Here is a 17,297-nt window from a genome sequence, read left to right on the forward strand (position 1 = left end):
TGAAGGTTTGACTAGTTGACCTAGTCAAATCTTTGGCCTCTTTGCAAGTTTAGTCCCTCTAGTTCGGGTGCGGGTGCTTGAATTAACCAAACGAATATTTAAAACGCTCGAGTAAACGGGTGACGTTATAATTAAATAACGAGGATATTATGAACGTTAGTTAACGAAAGATACCAAATTAAATGACGAAAGATATTATTTAATAAAAAAAAAAAAAAAAGACGGTGTTAAAATAAATTTAACGGAAAAACGCGGGATGTTACAATTTTAATATTTAAAATAATTATTAATAAGATTTATTAATAAGATTTAATAATAATAATTAATTAATAAGATTTAATTTTAATTCAAAATTATTTAGATTAATGACATCACCCACCATGCTTAGATTTTTTTTTCTTTTTGATTTTTTTCTTAACAAAGGAATTAGCCTAATAATGATATCATCATTATAGAATTTTAGTATTAACTATAGAATATAGAATAGATAGATGGATAGATAGATAAAACTCTTCTTGCTTTTCAAAAAAAAAAAAAAAATATAAAAAATAAAAGATGACTTAATACTCACATATAAAAAATTAATAAAAAAACAAAAATTAATAAAAAATTATTAAAATTCAACCAGCACCCGTTGCTTTTGTTGTTGCTTTCCAACCCACCTTAAAAAAACGCCTATAACAAACACCTTGATACTTCGGATTATTATATTTATTACATTATTATTATTATTATTATTATTATTATTATTATTAATATTAATATAATATTATTAATAATTTAATATATGTAATTTATTAATATTAATACATATATACTAAAAGTGGTGGGCTTTGTGGTCGTTTTGGCCACCCCACCACATGAAACGACCATTTTTCAAACCCAATCCCAAAAAGGCCAAAACACCCCCCAACTTTTACAACCTTATAAAAAAAACTATGTACTTCAGGGGAGTAAACTGTCAATTCTGAAACTTAAAATAAAAACTTCCCCAACGCCTTTAACAGCCCGTATCTTCCTCCTCGCTCCGATTCAAATTTCACCGAGCACTCCGTTAAACTCGAAATATTCTTACGAACAAAACGAGACTAACTACGTTTGAAACGGACACTTTTTAAAAAACGCTAAATACAACGACAACCCGTATCTTCCCGCTTGCCATGGCTTAAATTTTTCCGACAGCAGCGTCAGACTCGAAATAATTTTATGAACAAAACGATACTGACTACGTTCGAAACAGAAACTTTTTAAAAAACGCTAAACACAACGACAACCCGTATTTTCTTGCTCGCCAGGAGTTAAATTTTTTCGCCAGCACCGTCAGGCTCGAAATAATTTTATCAACAAAAATAAACTAACTATGTTTGAACCGAACATATTTTAAAAAACACTAAAGACGACGACACCAACAATAACGCATAACACACGGGTCGTTTTTTCTTCTGTCAATTAAACTGCGTTAAATATAAATACGCGGGCCGAAAGACCCCGCCGCATCGCGCGGGCTAAACTTAACTAGTTTATATATACGATTAAAATTAAAATTATTTATTTATTTATTTATTTATACGATTAATTAAAATTAAAATTAAAATTAAGATTAAGAGGGCAAAATAGAGCCTCTCTTCTTCATCCAAAAAATCTCAGTTGTACTTCAAATTCGAAACCCTAGTTTCAATGCCGTACTAACCTCCCATAATCCCCAATTATTTCATGGCATTTTCTCCTCAATTGCTAACCCCTAACGCCAATTACAAACACTACAAACAACACGAAGAAGACGACTCACAACAATCGGAACACAATTTATCGAATCAATCAGAAATCGATCGTAGTCGCGAAGATAGGTACGTTCCGCTTGATATTTTGTACTCTGCTACATCTTCTTGTGGTGGTTACTCGAATGTGATGTCAAAAAAGGTTAAAGCTAGGAAATTGTCAGTGTTAGATGATCAGAATCAGGATCTAAATGGCGTTGTTTCAGTTAATTCGACGTCGAAATCATCGAAACCGACGGTTGTGTACCTTTACTCTAGGAAGAGGAGAGGTAGTTTGAATTTAAGTTGTAGTTATGATAAGTTTGTTGCCAATTCAAAGGCTGGTTCAGCTGTAGTTAAAGTTGAAGATGTTGAATTTGATAAGGAAGATGATAGGGTTTTGATTAATGGTGGTTGTAATAAGAAAAGGAAGAGTAATAATGAACTTGCAAATTTAGGGGTTGGGTCGGTTTCCATTGATGTTTCAAGATTAAGAGGAACGTCTAGGAAACGGAATGATGGAAATAAAGATGATGATAATGGTGTTGGTACCAGTAACAGAAGAAAAAAGAACAAAGACAGTAAGAGTACTAGTCAAAAGAATGGTGAGGAAAATGAAGAAATGAAATCCGATGATGCGAATAATTCTGCAAGCTCTGCGAGTCGGACTAAGAGATGGGTTCGGTATGTTTTATTTGAAGAAAGCTTATTTCTTTTTCTTGTTTACTGCATAATTGGTATGTTAAGTTATACAATTCTAAGGATTACAGTAGCTACTTGCCATAGCAGGTAATTAGCTGCTGTAACTAGCTGATAGTTACACAGGAATATGCATATACTCACACACACACACACACACACACACATATATATATATATATACGTCTATTTTCATACGTGAATGTATTTGCTGCAGATAAAATTTTAAAATACTTATTTTTGAGCTTTTTATATTGCAAACAGGTTGAAATTTGACGGTGTGGATCCTAAGAAATATGTGGGTTTACAATGCAAGGCAAGTTTTGATTTTTGTGACCCTTGTGTTAAATAATAGTGCTGGCTTATCTGACTTACTTTGGTTACCCATAATTAAAGGTCTATTGGCCGTTGGATGCTGATTGGTACTTTGGCCGGATCACATATTTTGATTCAGAGAGCCTCCGCCATCATGTAATGTTACCTTTATCCTATTTGGTATATGCATATGAATTAAAAAGGTTTATAGACAGTTATGTGCTAAGGGTTTTTAACAGCTACTGTGATAAAAATAGGTTGCATATGAAGACGGTGATGAAGAACTGGTGGTGCTATCTAAAGAAAGAATTAAATTTCACGTGTCTCCTGAAGAGATAAAATGTCTAAAGTTGACTTGCGATCTTCATTGTTCTGAGACAGATGACCTTGACGTCAATGAGATGATTGTTCTGGCTGCTAATCTGGATGATTGTCATGATATTGAACCAGGAGACATCATATGGGCCAAACTTACCGGTATGGATATCTAAGACTTGAATAACTGTTGAAGTTAAAAGGGGTATTATGCTTTTAGGAGCTGCATTCAGCATCTGCGTAACTCATGTGTCTGTTTTTATATAATCTGAACTTCAGTTACTTGCACTGAACATAAAGATATCACAATACACTTTTATCATGAGGACATACTGATATAGGAACCTAGGTGACTGTTTTCTTGTAAATGTTCCTTTCTTTTACGCGCAATGGAGTTAAACATATATCAACTTACATAAGTGCAAACAGTTAGAATAACTTAAACAGGCGTTCTAGTGAACCTTTCTGTGGCGTGTGTTAGTGTGTTACCGTAACTAATGTTATTAAATTAAATACATAAATAAATGATTCTCCTTTTTTATGTATTGATTTATTTCTTTATATTTCTGTTGTTGTCGCTGTACCATCTAAGGCTTAATGTATGACATGGAATATAACTTTTGAAAGGAGCACAATAGACTTTATACGTGGTTATAGGGTCCGGTTGTAACCATAATAATCGTTTTAACTCTCAAATCAATTTTTGCAAGTTGCAAAATGACTTTAACCTTTTCTTTTTACGACTACATCAATCAGGATTATTCTATATGAGAGAACACTAACATAGACCGGTTTATGTGTTCTCAGTTTTTGATGTTTGAGTTATCATCTTTCTAATGGTACACAGTACACTTGATGATAACCATACATCATCATGGATATTATTGGAGGTTTTCTAGGTTGTGTAGTTGCTAGTACTTGATGTGTGTAACTTACCTTATTTAAATGGGCTCTTCGTGCTGATAATACAGGCCATGCTGTGTGGCCAGCAATTGTGTTGGATGAGTCTTTTGTTGGCATTCGTCGAGGTCTAAGCAAACTTTCAGGAGAAAAATCAGTGCTTGTGCAATTCTTTGGCACCCACGATTTTGCTAGGTATCCAAGTTTGGTATTTTTACCAATATAGAACTATTCTTGGAATCTGTTGTTTTGTTTGTAATACATCATTACAATTATGTGATATCCAGGGTTAAAACGAAGATGGTGATCTCATTTCTTAAAGGGCTTTTATCTTCCTTCCATCTGAAATGCAAGAAACATGATTTCATTCGAAGCTTGGAGGAAGCAAAAATGTAACTTTGAACTACTGCTATTTTCAACAGTTAATATGAAAATTTGGTTGTTATTTATTCACTTTGTTTCTTTTATCAGGTATCTTAGCAGACAAAAACTTCCAAAACGGATGTTACAGCTGCAAAATGGTGTTGACACCGATTTAGGAGATGATAGCGACGAGGATGGGGTTATTGGTGGCTCAAAAAAGTATTTGAGTACTGAAAGATTCACTAAAAGTGGCCCTTTTATGGTAGGGGATCTGGAAGTATTGAAGCTAGGTAATAATCTTCATCTGTATTATCAATAATGATTTTCATTGTTTAATTGGTAGTCATGTTTGATATAATTCGTAATTGTTGCATTCCATTCCCTGAATCCCTCTATTTATAGAGGTGTTTACATAGACCTAGCCTTTATCTAATTTAGGAAACACAATCATTCTCTAAGTACAATTACTTGCATCACAATCCTCCTTGCATCACAAGTACTACTCTAATTACAATTATTTACTAAATATAATTATCTGCCTGCTATTAATGTTTATAATTATAATTATGTGTCTCCTAATTCTTGTGTAGGTAAGATTGTTAAAGATCTGGATTGTTTTGATGAGGAATCTATATGTCCTTTAGGTTATACTGCTACTAGGAAGTTTCCTTCACTAGCAGGTTATATTTCATACAATACATATACACTACAATATAATTTCATTCCAGAATTAAGCCATAGAAGCTTGATGCATATAGTTTGCTTTATGCTAATGATTCTTTTTTCTTGTATTTAACATCTGCTGTTTCTTTTGGTGGGAATTCAGATCCAAGTATATTTTCAGTATATAAGATGGAAGTGCTGCGGGACCCTGACACAAAAACCCTACCCTTGTTCAGGGTTACAACAGATAATGGAGATCAGGTACTACTTAATCCACCTTGCAAGTCTTTTTTAATTTCTGGATTTTTCTTTTTCTTTGCTGTACTCTGTGCCACTTTATGATGCCACCAAGATTTAAAATTCACATTGCATTAATGTGGAATTTTGTCATTCAGTTTGATGGGCCAGATCCTTCTGCGTGTTGGAATAAAATCTATGAAAGACTAAGAAAGATACATTCAAACAATTCTGATAGTTCACAAGCTGAAGGTGCATCTAATTCTAATAGCTTCTTTAAATCGGGTGCTGATATGTATGGTTTTTCTGATCCTCATGTGTTGAGACTTATACAGGTAACTCTGATAGTTTTTTGTTTCAAGACCATAAATATTCTGGAAAAGTATCATATTTCAATTGATTTTAAATGGTTTTCCCTTGCTTTATGATCACCACTCTACATCTTTTGCTGCATTCACTATAAGTTTAACACTTTTATCGAATTATACATGATTTATATATATAAATTTAGCATTTGCATTATCACCATTTCATTCATAATCTTTAAGCTTGATGGTACTCCCATTTGAATCTTCATTTATATAGTCTTGCTGGACTGGATGTTTCATGTCCTGAACTCCTGTCCCTTTAACAAAAAATATCATGCTATTTATGCATCTAGTTAAAATATAGAGTGGGAACTTTACACTTTCATCGACGAAGATTGTGAAGAATTAATATCTAACTGTAGGTAGTAGATAAATGCATATGGATGGTTTAGGCATGATACCATATTGCATATTGTGGTGATAGAAAAAACACATGTTTTATCAGAAAATTGGATTTCTGCTCTCACAATTTTTGCAGCTTGCACACGTCCCTGATCTTTGTTATTGTGTTGGTTGACATATCATGTATGGGAAAAGTCAGTAAGATGCATGTACGAATCAGCTTAAACCATTCATGATGACTAACAATCAATGTACATGTTTTTATAGAATAAAGTATGCGATTATGATCAATTATATCAGTTGTTAATTTCTTCTACACCCTAGGTTCATTCTGTGTATGGATGTTATGGTTTGAGGTTATTGTTTAGTCTCATTCGGTTGCTTTATCAAGGTTTAGCTGCCAGACAATATTTATTTGTTGGCTTTTGTAAACTTGTATAACAGTAGGGGTTATTTGTAGGGGACATCGACCTCCAGGTCGAAATCTGGGAGAACACACAACATGCCAGCTGGTTACAGACCTGTCCACGTTAAATGGAAGGACCTGGATAAGTGCAATGTTTGTCACATGGATGAGGTGAACGTTTTATTTTCAAATTTATTCTGATTTACTAAATATTGCATTTTTTCTTACCTTATCTGGACAAATCTAACCAAATAATATATTAAGATTATGCTATTGTGACTTTTTAGATGTTATATACAAGATGCTATATCTGCATGCGTCTGTGTTCTATTTTTTCACACTTCTTGTCTGACCATATGGTGGTCGTTTGCATTTATGAACATTAATTTTTTAACACAGTTGATTATTTTTTTCAGGAATATGTGAACAATGTGTTCCTGCAGTGTGATAAGTGCAGAATGATGGTAAGCATTATTTTTATTTTTTCAGATCATAACCTAAAACATAAATTTGCTACATGAGTCATATATATCAAATTATTTTATATAATATTTTGTTGTTTACTATTATTAATCATCTGAATAAGACATTATCTCACTTTTCATGATGTACTCAATTGACAGGTTCATGCAAGATGTTATGGGGAACTGGAACCTGTTGATGGAGTTCTTTGGTTATGCAACTTATGTCGTCCTGGTGCACCTGATATTTCCCCACCCTGCTGCCTTTGTCCAGTTACAGGTATTCACATAATCACTTTGAAGGTGTAGGGTTTATATCTTTAGGTTGTAATATATAGTAACAGCTATGTATATATAAAAGAAGCATCTAGTTCAAACTAGTTGTGATTGGTTATAATAAACACAACTACAATGTATTGTATTAATTCACTGTTTTTATATAGGAGGTGCAATGAAGCCTACAACAGATGGACGCTGGGCTCATCTTGCATGTGCTATGTGGATACCAGGTTATATTCCTGCATTATAATGCCTTAGTGTTTTGAATATTATAGACGGATTCATTAACATATTTTATCTTCCAGAAACTTGTTTATCTGATATCAAGAAAATGGAGCCAGTTGATGGGCTGAATAGAGTTAGTAAGGTAGTTCCTTCTTCCAGAAAATACTAATACATCCTATGCTTAAGAGAACTCATACACATAAGATGCATACGATTTTTTTTAGCTTGCATCGTTCGTATTCAAAATGCTTATATATTTCTTGTCTATTCAGGATCGTTGGAAGCTTTTATGTAGCATCTGTGGTGTCCCTTATGGAGCTTGTATCCAGGTAGACGCTTATCATCATTGTTTGGAACCGATGTATCTGTATGCTATAACTTGTTACTGTACTGGATTCTATTGCAATTTATACTCTGCCGTATCTGTCTCATGTCAAATTAAATACTGAATGTTGCATGTGGATACGGACACCTTAAATTACAAGTGTCTTTCCTTTTGTCTGTTCAATGTTATGCCACTGTTTCAACCAAATGACCTATTTTAAACGGCTAATGCAGTGTTCAAACAATTCATGCTATGTTGCATATCATCCCCTGTGTGCTCGTGCTGCTGGTTTTTGTGCTGAGGTAACTGTTATCACGTTTTTGTGCTGCTGGTTTAGTTCCATTTGCAATGTAATCATAACATATTAACCACTTCTAACTCTCCTGATTGATAAGTAAGCACATTTTATCATTCTTTCTCACCCAATTATTGTTTTGTTCTTTCCTTGTATGTTTCTATATGTTCACATAGCTTGCAGATGCTGACCGACTGCAGCTGGTTCCTTTAGATGAAGATGAGGAGAATCAGTGCATTCATCTATTGTCCTTTTGTAAAAGACATAGCCCTAATCCTACAACTGAACGCAGTGTTCATGATGTACCGATGGGGCCCATACCAAGTCAAAGTTTAGATCACGTCCGCCCAGTTAATTCTTCTGGATGTGCTCGTTGTGGTATGTAATTAAACTCCTTGTTTCTCTATCATGATTATTGTTCAAGACTTGTCATTTGTTAATTAGTGATATTATTTTGTGTGCTTGGGATGTATAAAATTGAGTCTAATTGGGGATAATTATTTGATTTGGAATATTATATTTTATTAGCATATCCTGATTTCTGGTTTAACATATGGGCAGAGCCGTATGATTATTTTGGAAGAAGAGGAAGAAAAGAACCCGAAGCCCTTGCTGCTGCATCTTCGAAGCGATCTTATGTGGAAAACATACCTTATTTAGTCGGTGGTTTCTGCCAGCATGAGGATACTACTGTTGCCGATTCTGGGTTATCTTTTGGCTGCAGAAAACTTAAAAACTTGATGTTCGATGATCAGACAAGTATAGTATCTATGTCTGAGAAGTACATATACATGAGGACGACACTCAGAAGGAGACTTGCATTTGGTAAATAACTCTTTCTAAGATTTATGTGCACTCTACTATACTGTCTTCCTTATTACTTTTATTCTTTTTTTTTTTTTTTTCTCCCTGTTTATTCTTGGGCTGTTACTTGACACAGGAAAATCATCAATACATGGATTTGGCGTTTTTGCAAAACAACCACACAAAGCAGGAGACATGGTAAAAACCTTCTCTTTAGGAAATATTTTTTGTTTTGTTTTGAATTCTTTTATTATTGTTGTGTACCTGGATTCTCAACACTTATTAACACTGATATTCATATACCAACAGGTAATTGAATATACTGGTGAAATTGTTAGGCCTCCTATAGCTGACAGAAGGGAACACCTGATATACAATAAATTGGTGGTAAGTAGATTTATATACTCCTATCTTTTTGTCTAAGTGGCATAAGTTAACTAGTCAATGTTCTCGTTTCTTATGGTAATTGAGTCATGGCTTTAGTTGGAGTTGATATTACTTTTTTCTGGGCTCATGAAATAATACTCTTTCTTTCTTTATTTTTTGAGTTGATTTGAACATTAGATCTATTCTTTTGATTATCCAGGCTCATGAAATCTCTTGAAATAATATATTTGGCCTTCAAACTTTTTCTTTATAATTGTTATAAATTCTTTTGGATAGAGTCAATTAATAGAATCAATACATTTGGTGACTGCTTTTGTTTTGACTAAACTGAATTGTAGGCTAATCACAGATGATGTTGAGAACTAAATGAGTTTAGATTAAGGGTTTTTTTTTGGGTGTTACGTTACGGATTACGTAATTGTGGCATCTTATTAGTGAAACCAACGATCCCTTTTAGGCTTATGCAACATTTTAAAATATGCATCTTCTAGCAGTGTCAAAAAACAGTTGCGTCGACGAACTTCAGCTCTAGGACACAGGTGTTATATTGTTGGTAATGAGTTTCTTTTCAACTTGTACATTTGCTATCTTAAGTAACATACCATGCTTCTTTATCATAATTGTTAACCTCATGGTGTTTTTGTTTTCTACTGTGTATGTTCATTGATAGAAGTTATGGAATTACTAAAAAGTGAACATTATTTGATATATATATATATATCTGCTTGCAGGGTGCAGGGACATACATGTTTCGAATCGACGATGAGCGTGTAATTGATGCCACAAGAGCAGGAAGCATTGCACATTTAATAAATCACTCTTGTGAAGTACGTTTGGCTCTTTGTCTTATTGTAGCTTATTTTATATTACATGTTTCCTCTGTTCTTTTTCATATATTGGTTGGTATTATACAATAATCTTATCACGAATTTCAATTAATCTCATTTGTTTCAGCCAAATTGTTATTCAAGAGTCATAAGTGTCAATGGTGACGAACACATAATCATTTTTGCCAAAAGGGATATTGCGCAGTGGGAAGAACTCACATATGATTACCGGTATTCTTTTACCTAGTTGTATGCAGTTCAATTCCATTACCTGTTTTCTTGTAATCACCTTATGTTATTATGTTATATATTGAGTTGCAGATTTTTTTCCATTGATGAACGACTTCCTTGTTATTGTGGTTTTCCAAGTTGCCGGGGTGTAGTTAATGATAGTGATGCTGAGGTACAAGTCGGCAAGCTATATGCACCACTCAGTGAATTAAAAGACTGGCCAGGAGAATGAGTTGAGGTTAGACAAGTGTCCAATCCTTAACTCCACATTTTTTTACATGTAATTCGGCACTTTAATTGAGATTTTCTTTACTATGGTTTTTAAAAGTTCGTTGAATGTTTTTTGTGCCAAAGTTATTGTTATTGTACTATGCGAGCGTAGCTGCGTAGAGGATGGTATTGGGTATGAAGTTTTCGTGACTGGTTTACATTATTGTTGTGTAGCAAATCATGGACAAGGATTATCGATGTACAAATGCAATAGGCTTGAGGTAATTCTGCATGATGCTTTACAGTAATGTTTCATGATTGTGTTTAATCTGATTTGCCAAGTGGTTGCATTCACTAAGGAAGATGATAGTATTTTTAGTTTATCTTTTATTTTTGTAAAAGAACACTTTAATTAGTGCTATATGGAGGTGGCAAATATAAGCTAGTCAAAACAAGTAATGTTTGGCGGGGTTCAAAATGGAGTCAGTCAGATTAAGTCAAGTTGAATGATTGTTATCAACTTAATACGAGTAGATAAATGATTGTAATATGTAAACACTATTAGTAAATTACGGAGTACTAATTATGTTTTAAGTAATAACTTAAATAGCTCTGCTCCTCTTCATTTTTTAGGATATTCATTTTCTTTGAGACCTTTGCATCTTTGGTCTATCAGCAGCATATCTTTGCGAGATGGTCCCTCCACATACAATGACAAACTATTTTGTAAAGCATGACTAAGACTGTAATCGGAGAGAAACTAAAGATGAAATCAGAATTAAATTACGTGTTTCTTGTATTATTTTTCTTGTCACCCTCCGTTGTAAATAACAGACTATATATGGATACAAAGTGGGCTCGAGAAGGGTAAGATATAACCCTGGAAGATTCTAGACTTAACCATATATTTAATGCACAACTAACAGTATTCTAACACTCCCCCTCAAGCTGGAGCATAGATATTAATCATGCCCAGCTTGCCACAAAATCGACGGATACAATTTCAGGGAAAGCTTTGGTGAAAATATCGGGCAAGTGTTCATTACTTTTGATATGGGGTATTTTGATAATCTCTTCTAACTTTTCTCGCGTGAAATGACAATCAACTTATATATGTTTGGTTCTTTCATGAAAGACAGGGTTGCTCGCAATATGAATGGCTGCCTTGTTATCACACACAAGTTCATCGGTTCGGATTGAGCAAAACCAATCTCGCTAAGAAGATTACGAACCCATGTAAGTTCAAAAGTAGTCTGTGCCATGGATCGATACTCAGATTCCGCGCTTGAACGAGATACCACATTATGTTTCTTATTTTTCCAAATACAAGATTCCCTCCAACAAAGACACAATAACCTGTTGTAGACCGTTGAGTTGCGGGATCACCATTATAATTAGGGGTGTGCGTGGTACGGTTCTGGACCAAACTTGTTCGGTTCGGTTTTGTACCGAATCCCAATTTGAAGCAAAAACATGGATCGAGGACCAGACCAAATATTATCGGTTCGGTTCGGTACGGTACTTAGTGTTTTTTTCGGTTTTGGTCTGGTTCGGTCCGGACCGAAGACCGAAAATCCGTTAAATTATGGACCAAGAACCGGACCGAAAAAGCTCAGTTCGGTTCAAAATCGGTCCGGTCCGGTACGGTCTTCGGTTCTTCCCGTACCATGCACACCCCTAATTATAATCAGCATCGGAAAACCCCTCATGGTGTGATGACCATGATTCTGGTATAAGATACCACGACCTGGTGTACCTTTCAAGTACTTTAAGATATGAGTGACGGCATCCCAATGTGAGGTTCTTGGAGATGATAAGAACTGACTAACAACACTCATAGGAAAGGCAATATCAGGACGAGTGAGGGTAAGATAATTCAACTTGCCGACAATTCTTCTATATTTTTCTGGGTTCATTAGTAGTTCTCCGTTCTCAGCCTTTAACTTTATGTATCATTGGTGCTTCACACGTTTTTGCGTCAATCAAACCGGAATCACTGAGCACATCCAAACAATACTTTCTCTGAGATAAGAAAATGCCCTTTTTGTTTCGCGAGACTTCAATACCAAGAAAATATTTCAAAGGACCAAGATCCTTTGTTTGAAATTGAGTACTTAAAAAATGTTTTCAACATGTTAATTCCTTCTTTATCACTCCCAGTAATTATAATATCATCCACATAAACAAGTAAAATGCATCCAGAGTTTGATGAAGCGAAGAATACCGAGTGGTCATGTGCACTTCATCTTAAGCCAAAGTCCCTTACCACAGTATTGAACTTCCCAAACCAAGCACGAGGAGATTGCTTCAAACCATATATTGCTTTTCGTGATCTTCATACTTTACCAAACTCCCCCTGAGCAACAAACCCAAGTGGTTGTTCCATATAGACTTCTTCCTGCAAATCTCCATGCAAAAATGCATTCTTCACATCAAGTTGATGAAGTGTCCCTGATACGTAGCAGCTAGAGAAACAAATAATCTTATAGATCTGAGTTTAGCAATAGGAGAAAAGGTCTCAGAATAATCCACCCCATATGTTTGAGCATAACCCTTAGCAACTAATTGAGTTTTCAACCGTGCCAAAGAACCATCAGGATTAACCTTTATCGTGAAGACCCACTTACAACCAATTGCCTTTTTAGAAACAGGTAAGTCAACTAATGTCCAAGTGCCATTATGGTCAAGAGCATTCATCTCAATCATAGCGGCACACCATCTAGGATGAGCTAAGGCTTCACCAACAGGTTTCGGAATGGTGACAGAGTCTGAAGTAGCAACAAAAGAGCGAGAAGGTACGGGCAATATCATAAGAGACAAAGGAAGCAATAGGATAAGTACATGAACGTTTACCTTTTCAAAGAGCAATGGGTATATCGGAAACTGAATCTGAAGATTGAGTGTCATGAATATCACCAGAAACATCACTTGGTGACTCACTGGAATGATCTACCGATGATGATTGTGGTACAAAAGTGGGCTCTGATGTAGGACGGGGACGCTGATTGTATACATATTGAAAGTGATCAGATTGGCTAGATGGTGTGGGATTTGGAGTGGGTAGTTCTACAACATATGTCAATAAGTCATCGCCATTCTCATGATTGCGAGAGGGGGACACCGGAAAGAAAGGTAACTTTTCTTGGAATGTGACATCTCGGGAAACAACATAACGTTGAAGAGTAAGGGGAAAACATCTGTAACCTTTCTGAAGACGAGAGTATCTAAGGAACACACATTTGATGGACTTAGGATCCAATTTAGTGAGGTGAGGCTGAGTGTCCCACACAAAACAAGTACTACCAAAAATCTTAGGCTCAATCGCAAATAAAGATTTTGTGGGAAACGAAACTGAATATGGAATGTCACCATTGAGAACAATCGTCGATTTATTGAGTCGACAACAATCGTCGATTTATTGGCGAATTGACTGACTTTTAGAGCTTAAATTAAATTTCATGCAGGATTAAAACCCATGAAAATTTGATTCTACCATTTTCATGGCGTCTATTATTATTTTTATTTTATTAAAAAAAAAAAACTTTTTCCTACTTAAAGGCCGGAGGTCCTCTCGGAAGCAATCTCTTTATCCGTCGAATAAAGAGAGGGATGACTTTCTCTACTCTCGAGAGTGTTTCACTCTGGGTGGAGAAATGACTTGTCTTTATTCTCGGATAGGGGAAGGATTGTCTACATCTCACCTCCCCCATACACCACTCATGTGGTATTGGGTTTCGTTGTTGTCGTTGTTGTACCATTGAGAACAGCGGATGACATTCAATTTATAAGGATCCATGCAGTTGAAACAACGTCTGCCCAAAATGGTTTTGGAACATTCATTTGAAACAAAAGTGCTCGGGCCACTTCAAGTAGGTGTCGTTTTTTTGTTGCGCAACCCCATTTTGTGCTGGTGTGTCAACACAAGATGACTCGTGAATGATACCATTTTGAAGCGTATATGATGAAAATGATCCGGAAAGAAATTCTTTGGCATTATCACTTCTCAAAGTTTGAACCAGAACCTGAATTTGTGTTTTTACTTCAGGAATAAATGAGCAAAAGTGAGTAAATACTTCAGACCGACTCTTCATCAAATAAAGCCATGTAACTCGAGCATAGTCATCGATAAAGGTAACGAAGTATTTAAATCCGGGTTTAAAAGTAACTGAACATGGACCGCAAACATCAGAGTGAACTAATTCAAATGGAGATGAAGCCAGTTTATTGACCCTGCGAGGTAAGTGGACCCGATGGTGTTTAGCAAACTGACACGGCTCACAATACAGAGAGGATAAAGTAGACAATTCAGGACATAATTTCTTCATACTTTGAAGAGAAGGATGTCCCAATCTACAATGCATCTCATAAGAGGATGATGACTTAGAGCATACCAAAGAACATGGAATGCGTGTTTCAGGTTCAAGTATGTATAGACCATCAGATACCCGCCCTCTACCAATGACCTGCTTCGTCAATAGATCCTGGAAGATGCAATAATCGGGATAAAGTAAAGCAACACAATTCAAATCACGAGTAACTTTGCTAACAAATAGTAGATTCAATGAAAAGTTAGGTAGACTCAAAACGGATGACAACGAAATCGACGGGGTAAGATTGATGGTGCCAGAACCTAGAACGGGAGAGATAGTGCCATTTGAAATTGTGACACGAGATGGTTGGGATTTAAAATTGAAGAAAAGATGATGGTTACCTGTCATATGATCTGAAGCACCAGAATCGATGACCCATTTAGAGGTCGATGATTAAAGGCAAGTATTAGACTTACCCGTATTAGCAAAAGCTGCAAATGATTTCGTGAGTTTCACAGATTCTTTCAATTCTAAGATACTCCTCATATTCCTCCGAAGAGATAGTGAATGTGGAAGAACATTTCATTTGACGAAGCACGTTATTGGTAGAGGACGGGTATTGATTCTGGTGCTTCAGATCATATGACAGGTAACCATCATCTTTACTCCAAATTTTAAATCACAGCCATCTCATGTCACAATTGCAAATGACACTACCTCTCCCGTTCTAGGTTCTGGCACAATCAATCTTACCCCGTCGATTTCGTTGTCATCCGTTTTGTGTCTAACAAAAACAATACAGTGTCTTGAATTATGTAATGAGGGTATTATATGCAATTTATGTGGAGGGACTATCTTTACAAAAAAATTCCCTTTCTCAAGGGACCGAACTTTGCAAACGGTTTCAATGAGGGAAAAAGACCGTAAAAATGACGAACCAAATTACATACATCATAATCTATTGTACTCGAATAAAATGAACTAATAGGCTGTATGCAATAATATACATTTCGTGATACTTTTCATGTATTGAACCTATTTGATCTTTTTCCTTTTGAACTGTATATAGTTCATTATCGACATTCTAACGTGTCATATATCTCATACAGGACTTGGAATATATGTCTTCCTCCTTTATGTTCTCAGATACAGGTAAATATCGCCTTTAACAGTTGTGACTTGCTTATTCAATGTATAGATAAACAAAAATTTAGTAGTGATTTTCTAGTACTTTGACTGCTTTATGGCAAGCAGCAAGCTGAAGGGTTAAAACTGATGTGCTTTTATGTTTTTTTCAGTGATTTAGTCAGTTGTTATCGGCTAGTAATGCATTTCTGGATCACTTTCGATGAACATGAATTTCTGGACAGTTGGCCTTATGGAACGTCTCTGGACAGTCTGTTTTATGGTTCACTTGTTGTATTCTATTACCGGATGGTCCAACTAAGCAAAAGGGTCAATTTATTCTTCTGTATGAGTTGCAAGTTAATTGTTCTATTTGATTATTATTGTTATTATTATTATACGTTAAGACATGCTTCTGTGTATATCACCTGAGAATACTAGAAATGAAGGCTGTACATAGGCTTTTTGAAGTGCAAAGTTGAATTATTTTTTCCCTTTTACGGTAGGATGGATTATTTTCTGACCAATCTTCATTGAAACGCTGTTGGCTTGGTTATGTGTTTCTTATAATTTTAGAATTTTAGATTTTTCATTTTGATTTGATTTTCAACTACTTTGTAGCCCTTTAATTGACGGTGTATGGTATAGGCGTCAAAATGGGCAATGTTAGGTTAGTAACAGGTCAAAACTAGCACCTTTCTGAACATTTTGAATTTTCATTGATGTTGAGTGTGTTTAAACATGATTATCAAAATTACTGCGTGGGTATAAATTTGCAATAAAATGATTTTGGTCCTTGTACCGGATACTTGATTCAACTTTTGACCAACTTTGTTAGAATTGTTAATTTTTTTTTTAAGTTGAATTTTTATCCCGAAGTTTTTTATTAACTAGTTGGACATGAAAAACGCACATCAAAATAAGTGAATGGGTATTTACTGCCATATTGAACATCGGGGGAAAGGGGATGGTGGACCCCTTATGTTCAAACTTCAAAGTCAGTAATAATGTAACAACAAAAACAAAACTCAATTCGACATTGGTTGGGGAGGTTAGATGTAGACAATTATTCATCTATCCTAACAGAGTGAAACACTCCACGAGTAGAGAACCTTAGGCTAATAGGTAAAAAGATACACGTTATGAAAATAGTAGAATCAAATTTCCATTGATTTTAAATCTAAGCCTATAATTCAATTTAGGCTGTTAGCGGTAGTCAGGTTGTCAATAAACTGACGCTTCCTGTTGCCTCAGATTGCGTTGCTTTAATCGAGATATGGCCCTCCCACAAAAAATTGGATGCCTAGTCGCCTATGAATTCATTCGTTTGATTTAAGTTTTTTTAAATGTATTAAGTTTTCATTTAATTCTATTACAGTTATATTCAAACTATTAAAAATTTGACGTATTTGAATTGTTCGTGAAAGTAAGTTCACACATAACTCGATATTTG

General features: G+C 35.1%; 1 protein-coding gene across 1 annotated transcript; it reads left to right on the plus strand.

Moving 5' to 3' along the window:
- The first annotated feature begins 1,593 nt into the window (after window positions 1-1,593).
- Window positions 1,594-15,871, plus strand: LOC139859749 (histone H3-lysine(4) N-trimethyltransferase ATX1-like). Its single transcript, XM_071848526.1, has 26 exons — window positions 1,594-2,441; window positions 2,721-2,772; window positions 2,853-2,927; window positions 3,029-3,248; window positions 4,058-4,181; window positions 4,274-4,378; window positions 4,458-4,639; window positions 4,940-5,029; window positions 5,176-5,273; window positions 5,408-5,584; window positions 6,420-6,536; window positions 6,782-6,829; window positions 6,989-7,106; window positions 7,270-7,335; window positions 7,411-7,472; window positions 7,603-7,659; window positions 7,889-7,957; window positions 8,127-8,328; window positions 8,512-8,775; window positions 8,891-8,952; window positions 9,064-9,141; window positions 9,873-9,968; window positions 10,096-10,199; window positions 10,290-10,437; window positions 10,644-10,690; window positions 15,829-15,871. Exons 1-24 carry the CDS (start codon window positions 1,714-1,716, stop codon window positions 10,429-10,431), a joined length of 3,336 nt encoding a protein of 1,111 aa, XP_071704627.1. The 5' UTR covers window positions 1,594-1,713; the 3' UTR covers window positions 10,432-10,437; window positions 10,644-10,690; window positions 15,829-15,871.
- The last annotated feature ends 1,426 nt before the right edge of the window (window positions 15,872-17,297 follow it).

Source organism: Rutidosis leptorrhynchoides, chromosome 1 (assembly GCF_046630445.1).
Source record: "Rutidosis leptorrhynchoides isolate AG116_Rl617_1_P2 chromosome 1, CSIRO_AGI_Rlap_v1, whole genome shotgun sequence".
Taxonomy (NCBI): domain Eukaryota; kingdom Viridiplantae; phylum Streptophyta; class Magnoliopsida; order Asterales; family Asteraceae; genus Rutidosis; species Rutidosis leptorrhynchoides.

Coding starts and splice junctions, on each gene's coding strand:
- LOC139859749 (XM_071848526.1), top strand. CDS start 1,714: ATGGCATTTTCTCCTCAATTGCTAACCCCTAACGCCAATTACAAACAC. Junction 5,274..5,407: donor CAACAGATAATGGAGATCAG/GTACTACTTAAT, acceptor TTTGTCATTCAG/TTTGATGGGCCAGATCCTTC. Junction 8,329..8,511: donor TTCTGGATGTGCTCGTTGTG/GTATGTAATTAA, acceptor ACATATGGGCAG/AGCCGTATGATTATTTTGGA.